This window comes from Silurus aristotelis, assembly GCF_946808225.1.
Source record: "Silurus aristotelis genome assembly, chromosome: 6".
NCBI lineage: Eukaryota > Metazoa > Chordata > Actinopteri > Siluriformes > Siluridae > Silurus > Silurus aristotelis.
Genome location: NC_139579.1, coordinates 4,290,702 through 4,312,814, shown reverse-complemented (window position 1 = coordinate 4,312,814; position 22,113 = coordinate 4,290,702). Strand labels below are relative to the sequence as shown.

The window sequence follows — 22,113 nt, the reverse complement described above, 5'->3', positions numbered from 1 at the left end:
AAGACAGGTGTCTATATAATAGACAGGCTTTCGTCCATATAATGCATATGGATTTTCCATCACACACTCACTCACTAATATTATATGCTATTTTACATATATTCATAATTAAGACTCATTTAGTTCACGAAAGTTGAATATAGATGCAGTGGACTGTATGAAATTCGACATGAAAAGAAGGGAGAATGGAAATAAAAGAGTACATGTAGTCTGTAGGATAGTCAAGGTGAAAGTAATCATGCCATAATCTTAAAAAACGTTTCTGAAAGCCGGGAAGGGTTTTATCAGGTAGCGAACGTCCTCAAGGCTGTAACACAAGTCTGGTCACATGACTGCTCCTGGCAGCCCACATGAATGTGTAATATCCTAATATTCAGTGTGGAATAATTCAGTGTCATTGAGCAATATGTGTTTGCTTCATTTATGTCTGCCTGGATATATATGAGTAATATACTGTCAATGTTCTTTTTATTAGGAACACCTGTAAACCTGTTTAAAGCAGTTATGCGGATTCAGTTTTAAAGATTGCACAATATATAAAATAGACAGTTTGTACAGACTTTTTCTTAGAGTCGTGTTCTGTAATAAATTGAATCAGATACCTATTCTCTATCATATTCCTGTTCTGCATCAGATTTCATCAAATCCCTCTTTTCCATCAGATTCTTTCTATCAGTTTCTTTGAAGAAGAAAAAAGAAAACCCTAATTTCCCATCAGTAACAAAACACAAAGTGTGATTTGAGTCGGATGTCTTTTTCCTCAAAGGATGAAAGCCTTTAATACTTTCCGACTTACACGAGTGAACAATTTGTGAGAGGAAATTGAAAAAAGATGCGTAATTGGGTATGTCTACATCCTTTCCTGACTGAGAATTGCCTGTGTATTCGGCGAACCTGTGGTGTAAATTGCGACGGAGGCGTACAAAAAAACCCACAAAAAAACATCCAGGGATGCTGGTCAGCTGTTTGTGTTGATAAACAAAAAAAAGAATGTTAGCCTTGGTCATAATATTAACCAGGACATGTGAACTAATTGGCACATCAGAAAAACGGTGACGGCTAATTTGCCCATTTCGCATTAATTGGTTGCGTCGTCTCATAGCTTTTGTAAATCGTTCGAATTCCATCAAAGCGAAAGTGTTGCGCGTTAAAAGCAAGCGCTTTGTTGTGACTCGGACGATTTCCTGATTTATCTGTGCATTTGAAATTAAATGAAAAGCATAAAGAGACAAAGAAAGAGAGAGAAAAAGAGCGAGAGAGACAGGGAAGAAGGACGGGGACCGTCAGATCAGACATTGTTAAGTACGGAGAAATCTGTTGCTGGAGGGCTTCGCTGATTCAATTTGCGTGATTGCTCCAATCAAACAAAATCAAGCTTCAAGCCTGTGTAATCAGGCTGCATTCATAGTTCGGGACTGTTTTTTTTTTTTTTTTTAGACGTGTGTGCTTTGTTACGTGTCATTAAAATGCAAGTCTTTGTCCCTGAGACTAAATGAGAAGGCACACCCTCTCCATCATGAGCACAGCTCAAGGCCAGCGAGCGCAGCTCCACACATCCGAACACAATGATCAATGCTGGTGTCAGGCCACAATTATCATTTGAATGAGATATCGATTTTTCCTCAACACCACCTTTAAGATGAATTGAACAATGCTTATTGTCAGACGCAGATCAGACTGTAGCGATAGCAGCCGTGTTGCTGTACAGATCAATGGTTTCTTTCAATGCTTATTAAATGCAATACTGTGTGAAAGTCTTACACCACCATTAGATTTGTTGTTTCAGTAATGGTTTAATAACCATATATAATTATTACCTCAGTTTCCTTAGTAGAAATTTCACAGGAACTTTGTATGGGGTATTAAAAAATCTGAAAATATTAAGGCAAAAAAACTGCTTCTATATCTATCTATCTATCTATCTATCTATCTATCTATCTATCTATCTATCTATCTATCTATCTATCTATCTATCTATCTATCTATCTATCTATCTATCTATCTATCTATCTATCTATCTATCTATTAAATAAATCTTTTATATATTTATCTCGCAGCAAAGCACTTCACAGAATACGGCTGCATTGGCAGAGGGGGGATTTTTCATTTGTTTGCAGCGCACCACGCTACGAATCTAATAGACTCGGATATAAGACGTGAAATATGCACCAGCTACTCAAATATCTCGCTCTTCATCTTTCAGTGCGACCCTGGGGAAGCCACTAAACTGCTGTACGACTTGCTCTACACGGAGCCCATAAAAATCGTACTGATGCCCGGCTGTAGCTCAGTGTCCACGCTGGTGGCTGAGGCGGCTCGTATGTGGAACCTCATTGTGGTGAGTATCCCAGAGTCGATTTATTTCAAAAGCTCTGCATTGTGAGTGCAATTTCTAAGCACTGTTTTTTGTAAAAATGTCTTGAAATAAAAGTGTCTTGCAAATGAATAGAAAAGTTTTAAATGGTCAGACATTCAGAGGAAGTGGGAGAGATTAGCAGGGAGGCTTGTGCCAGTAAAAGAATCATTATTTTGGGAAAAAAATGCAGATTTGTTTGTATTTGTCTTTTATTACTTTGTTTTACATTTGTTAATCATGTACATGGCAGATATGAATAAATGAATGAAGCTTTAAATAAATAAAATAATAATACAAAGAATAGAAAAGTAGTAGTAAAAGTAGTAAAAATTACTTGTCTAACAGGCAAAAAAAAAAAATTTGAAAAAAGATTTAATTGTTTGACAAACAATTAATAAAAAAAAGAAAACGCTATCAATTTAATTCAAATAAATAAAATTGCATGAATGTTTAGTTTGACACAAAATAACTAATTAAAGAAAGTGAGCGTGTACTCAGTGCTTGCCGAGGTGAACTGCTCATATTTTCACTTTACTGTATTAGGCTTGTGAATATATTTTTGTTTACTATTGATCCAGCTATCTATCCATCTATCTAGCTAACTTGCTATCTAGCTCTTTCTGTTCATATCTGTAATTATTTGAAAAGTGTTTTCTGTGTAAACCTGCTGTAAATAAGTTACACCATCATTGGGGGCAGTAGTATCTTTGCATGACTTCATGATGTGCTAGTCGGACCATGTTTTAGGCGTCTGCGAAAAACGTTGATTAGATTTTGTTATCAGCAATTGAGATGAAATAAAGATTGTTTGATGACAAGTTTGGCTGTAGCTGGCTATATTAAATTGAATATTGAGTTTACAAAAGTAACCCAGCCATTAGGGGGGCACAAGCCAGTGTACTCTTAGTGCCGGTCCCAAGCCCGGGTAAATGGGGAGGGTTGCGTTAGGAAGGGCATCCAGCGTAAAACATGTGCCAAATCAAATATGCGGATCACAAATGAGAATTTCATACCGGATCGGTCGAGGCCCGGGTTAACAACGACCGCCACAGGTATCGTTAGCCGACAGGGTACCGGTGGAAATTGGGCTACTGTTGGCCGAAGGAGGAGAAGGAGAGGAGGAAGGCGTCTACAGAGACGGCAGGAAAAGGAGCAGTGTAGGAGAGTAGAGGTTCGGGTTGGTACTTTAAATGTTGGTACTATGACGGGTAAAGGGAGAGAGATAGCTGATATGATGGAGAGGAAAAAGGTAGATGTGTTGTGTGTTCAGGAGACCAAGTGGAAAGGGAGTAAGGCCAGGAACATTGGAGGTGGGTTTAAACTGTTTTATCATGGTGTGGATGGGAAGAGAAATGGTGTAGGGGTGATTCTGAAGGAAGCGTACAGTAAGAGTGTAGTGGAGGTGAAGAGAGTTTCTGATAGGGTGATGATCGTGAAGGTGGAAGTTGAAGGGATGATAATAAATGTCATCAGTGCCTATGCTCCACAAGTTGGCTGTGAGATGGAGGAGAAAGAAAGATTCTGGAGTGAATTAGATGAAGTGGTAGATGGTGTACCTAGGAAAGAACGATTGGTGATTGGGGCAGACTTTAATGGGCATGTAGGTGAAGGGAACAGAGGTGATGAGGAGGTGATGGGTAGGTATGGTTTTAAGGAGAGGAATGTGGAAGGGCAGATGGTGGTAGATTTTGCTAAAAGGATGGAAATGGCAGTGGTGAACACGTATTTTAAGAAGGAGGAGGATCATAGGGTGACGTATAAGAGTGGAGGAAGGTGCACACAGGTGGATTATCTTCTGTGTAGGAGATGCAACCTGAAGGAGATTGGAGACTGTAAGGTGTTGGCGGGGGACAGTGTAGCTAGACAGCATCGGATGGTGGTCTGTAGGATGGTTTTGGAGGCGAAGAAGAAGAGGAGGAAAGTAAGGTTTGAAAGAAGAATAAGATGGTGGAAACTGAAGGAAGAAGAGCGTAGTGTGAGGTTCAGGGAAGAGGTCAGACAGGGGCTCGGTGGTGGTGAAGAGGTGCCGGATGATTGGGCAACTACTGCAGGAGTGATGAGGGAGGCAGCTAGAAAAGTACTTGGTGTGACATCTGGAAATAGAAAGCAAGACAAGGAGACATGGTGGTGGAATGAGGAAGTGCAGGAGAGCATTAGGGGAAAGAGGTTGGCAAAACAGAAGTGGGATCGACAGAGTGATGAGAAAAGTAGGCAGGAGTACAAGGAGATGCGGCAGCAGGTTAAAAGGGATGTGGCGAAAGCCAAGGAAAAGGCATATAAGGAACTGTATAAGAGGTTGGACACTAAGGAAGGAGAAAAGGATTTATACCGATTGGCCAAGCAGAGGGACCGAGCTGGGAAGGATGTACTGCAAGTTAGAGCAATAAAGGATGGAGAGGGAAATGTGTTGACTAGTGAGGAGAGTGTGTTGAGAAGATGGAGGGAGTATTTTGAGCAGCTGATGAATGAGGAAAATCAGAGAGAGAGAAGGTTGGAGGATGTGGAGTTGGTGAAGCAGGATGTAGATAGGATTAGTAAGGAGGAAGTGAGAGCAGCGATTAAGAGGATGAAGAATGGAAAGTCGGTTGGACCAGATGACATATCGGTAGAAGCGTGGAGATGTTTAGGAGAGATGGCAGTGGAGTTTTTAACCAGATTGTTTAACAGGATTCTGGAAGGGGAGAGGATGCCTGAGGAATGGAGAAGGAGTGTGCTGGTACCGATCTTTAAGCATAAGGGAGATGTGCAGACCTGCAGTAACTACAGGGGAATTAAGTTGATCAGTCACACCATGAAGTTATGGGAAAGAGTAGTGGAAGCCAGGTTGAGAGAAGAGGTGACCATCTGTGAGCAACAGTATGGTTTCATGCCGAGGAAGAGCACCACAGATGCCTTATTTGCTTTAAGGATTTTGATGGAGAAGTATAGAGAAGGACAGAAGGAGCTGCATTGTGTATTTGTGGATTTAGAGAAAGCGTACGACAGGGTGCCGAGAGAGGAGTTGTGGTATTGTATGAGGAAGTCAGGTGTGTCAGAGAAGTATGTGAGGGTGGTGCAGGACATGTATGAGGACAGTGTGACGGCAGTAAAGTGTGCAGTAGGTACGACAGACTGGTTCAGGGTGAAGGTTGGACTGCATCAAGGATCGGCCCTGAGCCCTTTCCTGTTTGCAGTGGTGATGGACAGGTTGACGGACGAGGTCAGACAGGAGTCTCCCTGGACTATGATGTTTGCAGATGATATTGTGATTTGTGGTGAGAGTAGAGAGCAGGTTGAGAAGAGCCTGGAAAGGTGGAGATATGCGCTGGAGAGAAGGGGAATGAAAGTCAGTAGGAGTAAGACAGAGTACATGTGTGTGAATGAGAGGGAGGGCAGTGGAGTGATGCGGTTGCATGGAGAAGAGGTGGAGAAGGTGGAGGAGTTCAGGTACCTGGGGTCAACAGTGCAAAGTAATGGAGAGTGTGTTAGAGAAGTAAAGAAAAGAGTGCAGGCAGGGTGGAGTGGGTGGAGAAGAGTGACAGGAGTGATTTGTGATAGAAGAGTATCTGCAAGAATGAAAGGGAAAGTTTATAGGACTGTGGTGAGACCTGCGATGTTGTATGGATTAGAGACAGTGGCATTGAGTAAAAGACAGGAGCTGGAGCTGGAGGTAGCAGAGCTGAAGATGTTGAGGTTTTCGTTGGGAGTGACGAGGATGGACAAGATTAGAAATGAGTTTATTAGAGGGACAGCACATGTAGGACATTTTGGTGACAAGGTGAGGGAGGCGAGATTAAGATGGTTTGGACATGTGCAGAGAAGGGACATGAATTATATTGGTAGAAAAATGCTGAAGATGGAGCCACCAGGTAGGAGGAAAAGAGGAAGGCCAAGGAGGAGGTTCATGGATGTGGTGAGGGAAGACATGCAGGTAGTTGGTGTAAAAGAGGCAGATATAGAGGACAGGGTGGTATGGAGACGGATGATCCGCTGTGGCGACCCCTAATGGGAGCAGCCGAAAGAAGAAGAAGAAGAAGAATTGAGTTTACAAAAGTATTTGCCTTCAAATGTACTTAAGTATCCAAAGTACTATGATTTATTACAGCTATAATGTTTCTATTATAATTTTTGTTACAAGAATCTTTTCTGAATCAACTCAGTTTATGTGAAAAGAATCTGATGTGACTCTCAGCGCAACAATCTATTAATAGAATGATATTAATTATTCAAACACTGATTGATGTCTATTACAATTCTCATGAGATCAAAACCTTCCTTTTAACTACTTCAAAAGAATCGGACAAATAAGACCACCGGTGCCGTGACGAGTTCGAGTCTGGAGTTTCTTTATCATTTATTCCTCTCTAAATGTTCTGCTTGCTGTTGAACTGGATGATGGTTATGCGTAGATACACTGAGCACCAATCAAGCACTCGACCCTGATTGGTGGATTGCTGAGTGTTTGACCAGATAACTTTTTATTCACTCATAAGTAAAAAAAGAACGACTGATTTTCACAAAATGTCGTAAAAAGTAAGATATTTGAATTTGAAAATGTAGTGATGATAAAGTAAAAGTTTCCCCAATTGGAAATACCACAGTAAAGTACAGATTCACAAAAAAGCGATTTAAGTACAGTAACGAATTACATTTACTTCCTTAATGTCCACAACTTTTTTTTTTGTTGTTGTTCCTTCCAAAAACCCTGATTGGTCAGGAGATTAAAAAGAAGTCACTTGATATCTTTCATGTGACACCATGAAATGTCATAAAAAAACCCTGCTTTTTTTTCAAAATTTCCAATGTGACTAAAATCCACCTCATATCTGTCAGGGAGACACCAGTCACGCCTCCCACCAATGCTCACACTCTCACTCAGCCTCTTCCTCCTACAAATGACCTACACCTGTCCTCCTCCTACTAATCACCTTCACCTGTCCCCTTTATAAGGTCCCTATTCCCCTTCACTCAGGGTCCGATCTACCAGTTACGACCATAGATCACCCAGACTTCCTACCGCTCTTGTCCCCTTTGTTTCCATGCTTCCATGCTCCTGGTTACGCTATTAAGGAAGCATTCAGTGAAGTGTGCCAATTTGCTACAGTCTCTTCTCAAGCTCTCCTGTGTTTGTATGTTGAAGACAAATGAAGACGTTTTATTTTACTCCCGGTTTCTGACGCTTGGTTTATCTGTGACAGTATCGCTCTCTCCTATTTGGCACGATGTGCAGTTCTGTTTTTCTTGACAAACTAAAATTCTAGTTTAAAATGGCACAATTTAACCACTTTATAAACTAGTATGACGTCAAATCGACCCTTTTGCATGTGCGGGACCTTGTGCCAGGCATCTGAGTGTGTTATCTCAGGTTCTGTGTATGGTTAGCGCAATCCGATAGTCCCTTAGAGCATCAGAGTCCCCTTATCCTCTCTTCTTATCAGATAAGTGTAACAAATCCATGTGATGGATCAATCGAGTGGCCGTCTCACAGACAGATGCCATAATTCCTTTAACATTCCGGGACTCCTTTACTGACCACATGAAATATACATTTGGTGGAATTCCCACCGATTCAAAATAGTATCTGTGTCATTTCCTGTTATTTAAATTTTTTACTTATAAATTGTAGAGCTGGTTCTTTCCATTTTATAACCACCCCTTAATTTTTAATGCTCAGCTCTATTTCTATATCTGACACCACCAGCATCACCACATTGACCCACATAACCCAATGCTGGCCTCAAAGCCACCTGCTGTAACGTTCTGTTTACTGCTCCGAATGTTTTACGTTTAAAGTGGGCTCAGGCTTAAACCCTGCCACTATGTCCACAGAAAGACTGAAAAAGAAAAAAAAAACAGATCCCCTGAACAGAACATCCATCCCAATCCATTTTTCCCCATGTCCTTATTATAATTAGCTCCACTCTTCTATTCTTTGCACTAGATTTTGGAATCATTCAGCCCCAAAAACTGATATTGGGTGAAAAGGTTCCAGTTTATTCCAAAGGTGTTGAAGTTTGAGGAGGTCAGGACTCGAGCCTCTTATTTCCAGTGAAAGGAAATTGATGTTGGTCTTCTGAGTTCAAATCCCACCACCACTAAGCTACTACTGCTGGACCCTTGAGCAAGACCCTCAACTGTTTAATCAAGGTTTATCAAGGTTTATCAAGGTGATAATTGTGTGGATACGTCCCTCTAGATAACGTCGTCTGCCAAATTTCGTCAATGTAAATCGCTATGCAACAGTATACAGAAACATTCTAACCAGTCGTGTGCATCCAAGTTTGAGAAGAGGTTGAGGAAGAGCCACATACTGTATAGTTGTAAGGGCCAGGTAGATACTAAAGACTGCCACATTTTATGAACACATTAATGAAGATCGGTTGGGTTTGTTTTGTGAGCTTCAACCCTGCATGAAAGTAAAACATTCTCATTTGTGCATCATTTTTATTTTTTTTACACTTGGGTGTTTTTTATGGATTCATATAAATATGACTTAATATTAAATATGAGATTTAAATGCTTCATATTTCTAAATAGTTCTTATGGTTCTTGATATATAAAATGGAATGTTCATATACTATATGGACAAACCTATTGCGACACCTGACGTTTCCAGCCATATGTGGTTCTCCTCCAAACTGTTCCCACAAGGATGAAAGCACACCCAGTCGAAGAGCTTAAGTGATCTGCTATACAGCATTAAACCCTATTGAACACCTTTGAGATGAATTGGAACACTGACTGCACCCCAGGCCTCCTCACCTACATCAGTACCTGATTTTACTAACCCCCCTGGTGGCTGAGTGAGCACAAATCTTCACAAAATCGAACATCTTTTCAGAAGAGTGGTGATTATTATAAGAGCGAACAGGGACTAAATGTGGAATTAGCTGTTCAGAAAGCACCAATCTAGATATCCTCTTGTAAATCACATTGGTAAGATGTAGCTCAGTAGACTTTTGATTAGAACGTTGTGAGCTTAAATCTAGCTATATGCAGGGCCCTTGAGGAAGGCCCTTAATCCTCACCAGGATGTGTAAATTCTCGCTCAGTGTGTAAAACATACTTCATGCATAAATCACTGTTCTTCACTCTTTGAAGAAAGAAAAACTAATCACTAACAACAAACAGGTGAACTGAAACACCACTATTTTGCAAACCAAAAGAGTCCACAAAAATGATGAAGGAATTCATCCATGTGATAGCGTTTGAGTGATCATCAGCCCCCCCCCCCCCCCCCCCCCCACCGCCACCCCAGCCACCCTGTGAAAGTGAGAAATTGTGCCTAAACATCGTGTTCAGTCTGAATATTTGTATTCTACCATATCTTCAGTAGTGTTTCCCACACTCACATCCATCCACCCTTCATCTTTCAATGAGAATTCTCTGAAATGCTAATAAGGTAGTGGCATTAGCAATATAAAAAAAAACCCTGAAAATAATAGGATGGGATCAAATGAGCTCACCGAGTCAAAGCCTAGAGCCTCGGCAGCCAGTTTTAATTAGAACTGTCTAATCCTACATTTCATTTTCTTCCTGTTTACACTTCTCCCATTCCTGTTCATTTCAGGTTTTTTACAGCAATCGTTAAAGCAGAGTTTCTTTGAAGGATCAAAATTTTCTTTTTCTCCTAATGTTTTTTTTTTTTTTTTATCTCGCAGCTCTCTTACGGCTCCAGCTCTCCGGCTCTGTCTAACCGTCAGCGCTTCCCTACGTTCTTCCGCACGCACCCGTCTGCCACGCTGCACAACCCCACCCGCGTGCAGCTCTTCCAGAAGTGGAAGTGGACCAAGATCGCCACCATCCAGCAGACCACCGAAGTCTTCACATCCGTGAGTCGTGTGCATTTCTTCACCTCCCTCGTCATTACTGCATATCACAAGCATCATTGTCTATTAGGGATGGTAAGATTCACCAATGTGCATCGTGCATGAGCAACAAATTTAATAATAGTTTATATAATGATTAGTAGATGTTCTATACAATTATTATTTTTCTTAGCACCGCCGCTGCTACAAGAAAATGACGTATAGCAACAGTTCGGAGGCCGAGGCGTGTACTGAGAGTCACATAGAATACAGATTAACATGGCAGAGGTAGAGCTGCGTCTTCCTGGAGACAGAACAAGAAATGAACGACTGCTTTTATTTCCTTTTTTTTTTTCTTTTCTTTTTTTACTACAAAGGCCTGTGTGTGAAGGAGCCATGCGATGGAACTCAGAACGCACTAAAGTAAATGTATGATTTGCTGTCTGTCTAAACCAAAGAAATAAAAATGAACTATCTGCACCATACTGAATTGCAGAGCATCATAATTTTTCCACTGCATCGTAGTACATCAAATTCGAAGTCTCTGTCTATCTCTCCATCATTAACTTGTAACTTCTTTCTTTTGAATTCTCCTAATTTCTTCTGTCTTTTCTGTTTCTTTTTTTTATTTCTTTTTTTCTATTTATTATATTATATTATATTATTATTTATTTCTATTTTTTTCTCTCTCTCTCTCTCTCTCTCTCTCTCTCTCTCTCTCTCTCTCTCTCTCTCTCTCTCTCTCTCTCTCTCTCTCTCTCTCCCCAGACGTTGGATGATTTGGAGCAGAGAGTGAAGGAGGCTGGAATTGAGATCAGTGTAAGGCAGAGTTTCCTTACCGACCCTGCTGTGGCTGTCAAGAACCTTAAGGTGCCTTTACTTCTCCTAATGCTCCTCTGTTTCTCCTCCACACAACACCTTCACACACACACACACACACACACACACATACACAAACACACACATGGGGTACACAACTGTACACACAATCACTAGTAGCTGTATGTGCATTTCAACAGATTTATATTTTCATATACATTTATCAGGCACTTCTATCAAAAGAAGATTAAAGGTCACTCTGAAGACATTTTGTATGATGCAGTTTAATTGTATAAACATAAAATCTGAAGCACACACGCACACACACACACACACACACACACACACACACACACACACACACACAAACACACAAACACATAAAAACACCCACACAGATAGAATGATGTTCACCAACACACACACACACACACACACACACACACACACACACACACACACACACACACACACACACACACACACACACACACACACAGCATACACTCCGATGCAGTAAAGTAGGACTACCTTGTCATGACCAAAGTAATCATCCATGTTCCTGGATAAGTACCACAGGGTGCGTTCCAAAGTCTGTCGTTTTTATTTGGGAGAGAAAAACCGTATAAACTGTAGCGTGGGTCTGATCTTATTCTCCTCTCCAGGCTCTTCAGGGAGTCTCCTCTCTCATTCTCTCTCTCTTTGCTATGCCCACATGATGGCAGCTTATTTAGTTGACCCAGTTTTGGTACAGGAGATTAATTGGCTATCATTTGAGATACCATGGTAACCAGGAATATAGCACAAGTCAAAGAGGGGAAGTAAAGGAGCAACCCTCTCCCGAAGCTTCACTGAGCCGAGTGTTACTGCAGCGACTCTCAGGCGCATGAAATTCATGAGTGGATTAGCATAAGAGTACTTTCAGAACATATTCGGATGCATTTCGACATCTCCGACTTTGCTGTGCGTCTCGCCTTCTTGTTCCTTTTTTTTTTTTTTTTTTTTTTTTTTTAAAGTGTCACAGATAGCATTTTTTTTTTCCTGACTCCCTTTGATTTCTCCTCCCACAGCGGCAGGACGCTCGGATCATCGTGGGTCTGTTTTATGAAACGGAGGCCCGAAAAGTCTTCTGCGAGGTCGGTCTCAAGTGCTTTGTAGTCCAACATGATTAATGGTTTTTCAGCAAGAACTATTTCTTATAAAAGAAATACTCTCGGCTACAGGTCTATAAGGAGAAGCTGTACGGGAAAAAGTATGTGTGGTTCCTGATTGGCTGGTACGCCGACAACTGGTTCAAGATCAAAGACCCGTCAATAAACTGCACCGTGGAGCAGATGACGGAGGCGGTGGAGGGCCACGTTACCACCGAGATAGTCATGCTCAACCCTGAGACAGTTCGAGGAGCCTCCAATCTGGTGAGGGCTTTTGGGTTTTTCTTTTTAATCCTCTTTTACTTTTTTCGGCTGCTCCCATTAGGGGTCGCCACAGCGGATAATCCGTCTCCATACCCCCCTGTCCTCTACATCTGTCTCTTTCACACCAACTACCTGCATGTCTTCCCTCACCACATCCATAAACCTCCTCCTTGGATTTCCTCTTTTCCTCCTTTCTAGCAGCTCCATCCTCAGTTCACTGAAGTGCAAAGGGCACAGAATGTGAAAGATGTGCTTTTGCTTTTGGTTCAGTTCATTTTGAACAAGTCTTTAATGTGACTGAGAAGGAGGAGTCGTCTCAAAGAGTAACCCGTTCATTTTCTACTGGACGGGCATGCGCAAAGCATCACAAAATCTCCGTAGGTTATGTACAGGAAACAGAATTGAGTATTTTATCTCTTGACTTCTCTAGTTTCTTCAACTACGTGACTCCCATGTAGATATACAGTTATATACGCTAATCAGGCATAGCATTATGGCCACCTTCATATTATTGTGTTGGTCTAGCTACCAGCATTAGGCTGAAGACTAACATTCTTTCTCTGAGCAGTGGAAAAGGGGACGCTCAGTGGATGTGTTAGACTTCTTATCAGAAGGTTCCTTGAGCAAGGGCCTTAACCCTCAACTGCTCAGCTGTGTAACTGTAATAACGTTAAGTCGCTCTGGATAAGGGCGTCTGCAAAATATTATAAATGTAGTACACTGTAACACTATTGAAAGTGCTGCATGTACATTATAGTACATGAGGTGTTGGTGTTGAGTCTATAATGATCTCAAATGTTGAGATAATTTGAGTTGCCCAGGAGCACCTTGTTCTTCTCCAAGTGACTTGTATAAGACTGTAGAAAGGACATTACTCATAATCGCATACTCCGGTGCTCACGATATTTCTCACTCTGTGGTGTTTGTAATATTTTAATGATTTGTAATCACACTCTTAGTATGACCCAAATGAGGATGAGTTCCAGTTTTGAGGATGGTTCCTCTTAAGGTTTTTTCCTCCTACCATCTAAGGGAGGTTTTTTTTTTTTTGCTACATTCACCTCAGACTTACATTTTTGTCCTTACATTCTGTAAAGCTTCTTTAAGAGAAAAAGTCAATAGTGAAAAAAAAAAATAATAAACTATATAGAAATAAACTTGAATGAAATTGAATGGAATAAATTAGCTCATTGACTTCAATGATATGCTTATGTCACTGTTATTACCAGGGGACAGAGGGTAAAGCCATAGCTTTACAGAGCATGGCAATTCACAAGAGTTTCTTTTTTCCTTTCATCCTGCTAAAATTTGCATTATTTACTCTCTCAATCTATATTAAAGACAGTTCTTGCAACCTGAAATGTTTCACAGGGCTGTTTTGTGTACATGTGGTTTCCATAAACCTGTTTGTGCTTTCCTTCCACCTGTGGCTTTGAAAACCTTGATGTAGTTTCCACCTACCGTTTTTGTGCAAGATTTGATAACCTTAAAAAAAAAAAAAAAAAAAAAACCAGTCATACAGAAACCACCTAGACATCGCAAACCTTTTGAAGTATAAAAAAACTTGGCTGTTGCATAAAGAGAAGATGCGCTACAGGGGGGTAACGGAAACTTATTTTCAAATAAACACCATGCGCCTTCCAATCCGTCTCTGATCATGTGGGTTCGACTGCCGATCTTTTGGTGGCACGGTACTCTTCGGCATGGTCACGTGACCATGATGGATAGAACACCCTCCGTGTTTTGCGCAAACATTTGAAAACACATCATCGTGTCACCTATCGGCTCACAGCCAGATCCTTAGCCGTGGAAGATGTGACGGCCGTCTCTGGAGTCCAGATTGCTGATGAGAAGACAGGTGTGAGTTGCGAGGTGGAATGCTCTCCCAGGGGGGAATGCCATTTGAAGCACATCCAGCTCTGATATCCCTTGCTGGGAGCTGTCATAACTACAGATGCCCCCGCTGTTTTCTCCCATCCTGTTCGGTCTGGGCTCATTTCCAGATGCACTTTACACCTGGTGCCAAAAGTAAGAAGGAAAAAAACAAAAAAACATGTCATATTGGACTGGCATATTTGTAAAAAAAACGCATGCTTAATTTGCATCGTTCGGGGGTGATTTGCTCTCCCTCATTTCCTCCTGCCATACTGCTCTTTGATGCAGTGGATTTGAAAGGCAGGAAAAAGCTTTTTGACAGCCTTCAGGCTTCATGTGTGCATACGCATATACTGTACTTCCTGCCTGCATCTACCCCCTCCTCTCACACACACACACACACACACACACGCACTGACCCACACGAACACATAACCCAAAGCTATTTACGTACACCATGGCTTTTTGGTTAAATGGACCTGAGTGAAGCGTAAAAAATGGTGGTGTTATTACATTGGATAGGAGAGAGTAGGAGAAAAAAACAAATTTTTTTCTGTCTTAAATTATTCTGAATTTCCCTGTTAAACAGTGTCAACACAAAAAGCTTCCTTTTTTTTTAGGGTATGTTCACATAAAACAATACGCATAAGACAATTCCCCATGGCAAGACTGCACCTTATATTTACTTGTACTGTATAGTAATATCTCTCTTTCTGTCTTGCCACCTGGTTTTTATGTTGCTTTCCTTTTTTTATTGTTTGCTTCATAGACCTCACAGGAATTCCTGACCCAGCTGATGTCTAAGCTGGGAGGGAAGAACCCGGAGGAAACAGGAGGGTTTCAGGAAGCCCCACTCGCCTATGATGCAGTGTGGGCCCTTGCTTTGGCACTCAATAAGACTGTTGGGCCATTAAGGGCCAGAGGACGCAGGCTGGAGGACTTTAACTACAATAACAAAGATATAACTGCTGAGATTTACCGTGCCCTCAACACCAGCTCGTTCGAGGGAGTCTCTGTGAGTAACAATAGATGTATGGATGGATGGGTGGATGGATGGATGGATGGATGGATGGATGGATGGATGGATGAATAAATGGATGGATAAGTAAATAGATGTGTAGGTTTGTGGGCTTATGTATGAATGAAAAAATGGCTGGTAATGCTGTGTGTTTATAGATCATTGGATGGATGAGTTAACAAATGGAAAGTTTTGTGGGCTTATGGTTGAATAAATGGATGGATAAAGGGATGGATGAGTGGCTAGATGGGTGAATGGATGGATGAGTGAATAGATAGATAGGTTTGTGGGCTTATGAATGAATTATTGAGTAAATAGTTGGCAATGGTGTGTGTTTACACTAGATGAATGGGTGGATGAGTGAATAGATGGATAGAACTGGGGGCTTATGGTTGAATAAATGGATGGATAAAGGGATGGATGAGTGGCTAGATGGGTGAATGGATGGATGAGTGAATAGATAGATAGGTTTGTGGGCTTATGGATGAATGGATGAGTAAATAGTTGGCAATGGTGTGTGTTTATACTAGATGAATGGGTGGATGAGTGAATAGATGGATAGAACTGGGGGCTTATGGTTGGGTGGATGGATGATGGATTGATGGATGGATGATTGATAAGGTGTTCATAGATTAAGATTAGGTTTGTCGTTTTTTGGATAAACGAATGAATGAGTGAATAGATGGATAGATTTGTAGATTTATGGATAGATGAATGGAAGGGTGATTAGATTGATAGGTTTATGGGCTGATGGATAAATGTATGTATAGATTTTGGTTAATGGAGGAATTTATTATGCTGGTGTTTGGTTGGAAAGAAGAATAGGTTGATGGATGGATGGATGGATGGATGGATGGATGGATGGATGGATGGATGGATGGATGGATAAATGGTGAGCGGCGTTGGGTTTGGATTGATGGATGACTGTTCAAATAGATAGACTGATGTGCGAATGGTGGACTGCATAAATGATGGATAGATAGGTTGGTAGATGAATAGATGGATAAGTGAGGGTATAAATAAATAGATATAAAGAGTAATTTTGTTTAAGGAAAAGGCCAAATAAAAGTAGATTGCTTTTAATTAATTTTCTATCCCTTCCACAAAGTCACATTGCTTTGAGACAGTTGGAAGTGTGATTTCTGCATCATCGAGGTGAAAAGGTGTGTTAAAGACGTTCTAAAGAAAGATTTCGAGAGTTAAAAGCCTGAAGTAAGTGTAACTAAATTAAACAGCAGTGTAAAAAATGATCTTCCCTCGCATCTCTTACAGGGCCACGTTGTGTTTGATGCACAGGGATCGAGAATGGCCTGGACACTGATCGAGCAACTGCAAGGTAACTGCATGGATTTAATACAGTATGTGATTATGATCGTTCACCAGGACGCTATGAATAATAACATCAGGACTTGTCAGGACTCCTTCTAGTGAGAACATGACTACAGACAGCACCAAACGGGAAAATCTTTCTGATTCGTGTCTGTTTGAAGTCTGAAATGATAGTGATTAATATGCAACATGCTGTCTGCCTTGCGGTTCCTCGTTTCAGGGAAGCACAGGTGGCAGGTGAAACACGCCCAAGTTTTTATCGCCCCGGTGATCTGGATGTACACGTATCCATTAAAAACTGAAACATTTATAGTTCTTGTTGTTTCTATAGTAACAGCTTGTGCACACTGACTTTCCCTTGCTGAAAAAAAAACAAACAATACAAACCTTCTTGTAACCTGTAAAGGTTTTAATGGAAATTGCATTAGTGTTAATGGAAACTGTAACTGCATGGTGTAACCCTGTGGATCTCTACTGACAATCTGTTGCCTTCTGTTGGTCTCATGTTCTGTTTGATATCGTTTATAGATTACATGTTGATATCTACAGGAAACCATTAGGATGCCATTAAAGCATACAGATTCAAATAAGTTTCTCTACTGCTTTCTTTGTGACCTGTGATGGACAGTAAATGCAATTCAAAAAAGAGCTCACGCTGTTTTAAACTTGTTTTGACCGGCGCTTGGTGTATCTACTTATCACCAACATACAGTTCAGCATCAGTTTAATAGCAAGGAGAACATTTAGAGAGGAATAAATGATGAAGAAACCCCAGACTCGAACTCAACACAGCACTCATTAATATCATTCTATTAATAGTTAGGAGTCTTTTCATATAAACTGACTTGATTAACCAAGAGCCATGTGGCAAAAATATTAATAGGAACATTATAGCCATAATAAATCCTAGTACTTTGGATGCTTAATTTGAAGGCAAATACTTTTAAATTCAAGTGAAAGTAAAAAAATTATTTCATGAGAGAGAAAAAATGACTTCCTGTCAATCTGTATTATTTAAATGTATTTCTAATCATAGAAAATAAAATACATAAATTGCATTTGTGTCTTGGTTGTTCGTATAATAGCGTGGAATGAAATTCTGAAAAAAATCTGAAATTGTTGTTTTCAGAGCTATATTTATTCGAAAATGTCAAAATGATGTGATCGAGTGAAGGCTTTCTTCAGGCTAATAAATATCAGGTTGTTCGTTTTATTTCTTTACTAAAATAGCTTTTTGTTCAGAGCGAACCTTTAATGTTGATTTATATATATATATATATATATAGTTTTGTATTTTTTTTTTTGTTTGGACGGTGTTTTTTTTAGGTAAGGTGATAGAATAGATGAAAAGGGCCGTGCTGTTTTCTGCTTCACTGTCTCAAGCAATGCCAAGTTCGTCGATATTCCAGTCTCTGCTACCACACGCTGATTGCATCCTCTTATCTCTGCTGGGGGTTTTGTCAGGCCAGAGCTATTTCCAGAGTCCGAACCATGTGATTGGCGGGCTTTTATTCTTCCGCTCGTGTCTTTGTGCTTGTGTCGTCACCCGTATCGCTTCGTCCAACTTTCTAGCCCTGTAGCTTAAAAAACTTCAAGCCTGTGGTATTTTTTCATTCTCTTGTTCTGGATAGATTGAAAAGGTTGTAAAGGTTGTTGCTTTGGTGAGTGTGAGCTTCTATAAAGTGATAGTGTGTGAGAAGAAAGATATAAAGACGACACCAAGTCCACCAAGGCATCAAATGGCTGATTTGTGTTTATCACTGGTGAGCTGCAGTGCAAAGTGTACACTTTCACTCTTAACAAGGTGACAATGAAATGCTTAGAAGCCAAGCATAATGTGGATGTCAAATGAGGTCAAAAATGGATCTGATTTGTTGCAGGTAATTAATTAGAGGAATTTTGATATTTTTTTGCCACTGGCACATCATGTTTTTATTTAAATTACTTGAACTAAGGGTGCGTCTTTGGATTGAACTAATCTTACTATTACTGTGGTAAAAAGTATTTAATTTGTCTTCAAATAGAATTTTAATTAGAAATGGATGTCTTCTACAGATTGGATGTCTAGTACAAATGAACAGAAGAATTGGAACTGCTAGATTTTAGGGTTAGCATCAAACATGGTCAACCAAGACATGAAAACATGTTAATGCTAGCTTATCTCAGCCTGAGATGCTCTATCAGAATTTTCCCCAAAATAGGTTTAAACTTTGCACATGCATTTTTTTGGTTCACTTTGTAATCCTATGAGTAATTAAATTCAGGATTTTCAACCCAGTGACAGGCAATACAGACGGACAAGTCATCAGTATGTGATGTCACTTCAACATGACGCTTCATCGAGCGAGTCAAGAGCGAGTCCTTTGACTAATTAGTTTTGCAATCGATTTCTCCTGTCCTTGTTTCCTATCCTTTAATAATGAAACAAGGAAGCAGATTACAGGAAATGAGGAACAGCAAATTAACATTTAAGACGCACCCAGCAATTAAGAGCCAAGGAACTGTGGAAAAATGAATAAACACGGTTTAGGATTAGAATAAATTACAGAAAAAGTAGAAATTATATTAGACATGTAATTAATTATTGTATGCGAAATAGGAAGCCAAAAGGATCAAAACGCAGGCAGGCATAGTGTGGAGGTCGAAGGAGGTGAGAAATTTTTCTTAGTTGTTGCAGTTGATTAATTAACATAATTTTGATTTGTTGGCACTGGCATATAATAAACTGATGCATTATTGATATTTAGTAAGATTTACAGACATGGTTTTATTTTAATCACTTGAACTAAGGGTGTGTCTTTTGGGTTCAACTAATCTTACTGTTACTATGCTTACAAAGTATTTGATTCATCTTCGGTTTGTATCCTGATCAGGGTTAAGATGGATCCTAATCTTATTAACACTGGACACAAACACACACATACATGCAGTCATAGCTAGGGGTGTTTCTAGATAGTCAGTACATCTCCTAGACATAGAGGAACCACACGTAAATTAATTCGAGCTCAGGATTAAACCTCGAGCTTTGAGGCATCAATGATACCTCCTGCCCCATTATGCTGCCCGTGTGTATTAGGATAAATAACTAAATATTTAAGGGGTTGATATGCATTTGTTTGTTTAAGCAATATGTGTTAAAAGGCATGTCAAACAGAGCAAAATGTGGAGGTCGAAGAGGGTCAAAAGTAGGCTAGATATAACAGCTGAGTTGTTGCAATTTATTCTGGGGGTTTTAATGCATGGCTGTATTGCTTATTATTGTTCCCAGTGCACTGACAGATAAGTTTTAATTAAAGTGCAGCAAGGCAACAAAAGTTCAAGTTAACAGAACACCTCACTGTTCGAACGTCAAGTTTTGTGGAAATGAAGTAGAAGCCGGTGTTATACAGTGAACGCACACAGCAACAACAGTAGCTAATAATAACTCTTTCTCTCTCACTGTGTTCTCTCGTCTTCACTTTCTGCCCTTTTTTCTTCTCCTTCTTATTTCTTCTTTACACAAAGATAGAAACATATATTCACACTCATACACACATGAATCTCCCAGGAGGTAGCTGAGGCTGAGTGCAGTAATTATGCTTAATGATTACCTGATAATTATAACGTTTCTCACTTAAGATAATTTCTTGTTGTGCATGTGGCTACAGACCCCTGGAGCCCTGTAATGACCCAAATGGCAATAAATGGCTTGCAAACTTGCATGAAGAACATTTGTGTGTCTCTGACAGTCGGGTTGTGTAGTCGCTTTTAGTTCGATTACATTAAATGAAGATACATTTCTCCGCCAACCTGTTTTGTTATATCAGTGTTACCCAGCTCTGGTGTCCTCCCTCCATAAGAATTACGGGGAAAAAATACATGGGGAAGGGCACTGTGTGATAAGGAACTCTTTGTTGATAGATTCTGGTTTCAGGCTGCTGGCTGAAAGGAAGAAGCAACACATATTAAAAAAGCTGTCAAATTGTTCAGCTGTCTTATCACATCGATTTCAAAACGCTATAGAACGGGGCACCTGCCATGCTTCTGTCTCTTACTATACCTCTTCTGCCTCTCTCACACTATCTCACACTTCTGTCTGTCTCCTATAGGGGGGAGCTATAAGAAGATCGGATATTATGACATGACCAAAGGCAATCTCTCCTGGTACGGGAATGACAAGTGGATAGGTGAGATGCACTTTTATTTAATGTATTGCATCATGGCAGCATTGAATTGTTAGAGCTGAGTGGCCTAGGAGGTGTTGATTAAATGATCTGCAGCTGTATAAATATATATATTGAGTTATTGTTATATTCAAACCTAAATATATTTATGAAAGGAGTCTCCAGTGTCAGTGTCTACAACATCGTTTTATTGCCATGTTCCAACAATAAAAAAAAATCTAAGATTACAAGAATGAAGTTGTAGTAGTACAAGAATAAAGTTTTGAGACAACATTTTAAGAGCTTATCATATGAATCCATATAAAATGTCAGAGATGTCGAGCGTACCAGTGTTCTACTCCTTCAGGGTCGAGTTCTTTGATCATCATCCTCATAGTCTCTTGTTAAACATCTCCTCTCCGAATAGCACACAGATTTACCCATCGATTTGGAGTCGCCATTTCAGACAGCACAAAAGAGGCAGTTTCCTCAACGTCTGTCAGATTTTTTTTTCCTTCTGAATAAACTGCGTTTTCTAAATAACCGCTGCAGTGTCCGTTTACTAATTATAGCGCCGTGCGGATGCGCAAAAGGACTTTCTTTATTGCTATATTCTAACCTAAAGTAGGGTTTAGCCAAATCCTCCATATCCATTTTATGCAGAACAGCAAACGTTCTTTTTTTTTTGCAATTTTGCAATTTTTTCCAAAATATTACGACTTAAATCTCATAATGCAACGACTTTATTCTCTAAATCTTTTTACTTTATTCTTATAATTTCGAAGTTTATTCTTATAGTGCTACGACTTTATTCACATACATTTTATCGTGAATTTATTCTCCTAATTTCGACTTTATTCTGAAAATATTCCGACTTTATTCTCGTAATCTCAGATCAACAGTTTTTTTTCTTTTAACATCGCAATAAAAAGTCTCAGGCGAGTTTCTGCCCCAGCAAAAATGTCCTCAGTGTTTTGTTTGATTCACTTAAAAAAAAAAAAAAAAAAAAAAAAACAAGCTCCTTCCTAAATTAAATGTAGCTGTAAATGCATTAAAAAAAAGTGGGGTTTTTTTATGTTTTATCTTTTATATAAGAAATTGGGGTTTTTTTGTTTGTTTTTTGACATTAAAAAAATGTAAGCAGTGGCAAGTTGATATCATGGGTTTAATCTCTACTTATAGACTATGCTATATCTCTTTATCCTTGCCTAATATGCCTCTATCCTTCTATCTTTCATGCTGTCTCTCTTTGTCATTCTAACACACACACACACACACACACACACACACACACACACACACACACACACACACACACACACCGTTCCTTCGATGTTGCTCCTCTTTTATAGCTCTGTGCCACTTATGGTCA

The 22,113-nt window shown here is 39.9% G+C and overlaps 1 protein-coding gene across 2 annotated transcripts in view; it reads left to right on the top strand.

Moving 5' to 3' along the window:
• gabbr1b (gamma-aminobutyric acid (GABA) B receptor, 1b) overlaps positions 1-22,113 on the top strand; it is a 127,267-nt gene that overhangs the window by 80,759 nt on the left and 24,395 nt on the right. For both annotated transcript variants that reach the window (XM_083544271.1, XM_083544270.1), the window contains exons 8-15: positions 2,204-2,338; positions 9,997-10,167; positions 10,912-11,013; positions 12,033-12,098; positions 12,186-12,377; positions 15,022-15,267; positions 16,543-16,606; positions 20,688-20,765. In XM_083544271.1, coding sequence (XP_083400397.1) covers positions 2,204-2,338; positions 9,997-10,167; positions 10,912-11,013; positions 12,033-12,098; positions 12,186-12,377; positions 15,022-15,267; positions 16,543-16,606; positions 20,688-20,765 — 1,054 coding nt within the window. The remainder of the gene's footprint in view (positions 1-2,203; positions 2,339-9,996; positions 10,168-10,911; positions 11,014-12,032; positions 12,099-12,185; positions 12,378-15,021; positions 15,268-16,542; positions 16,607-20,687; positions 20,766-22,113) is intronic.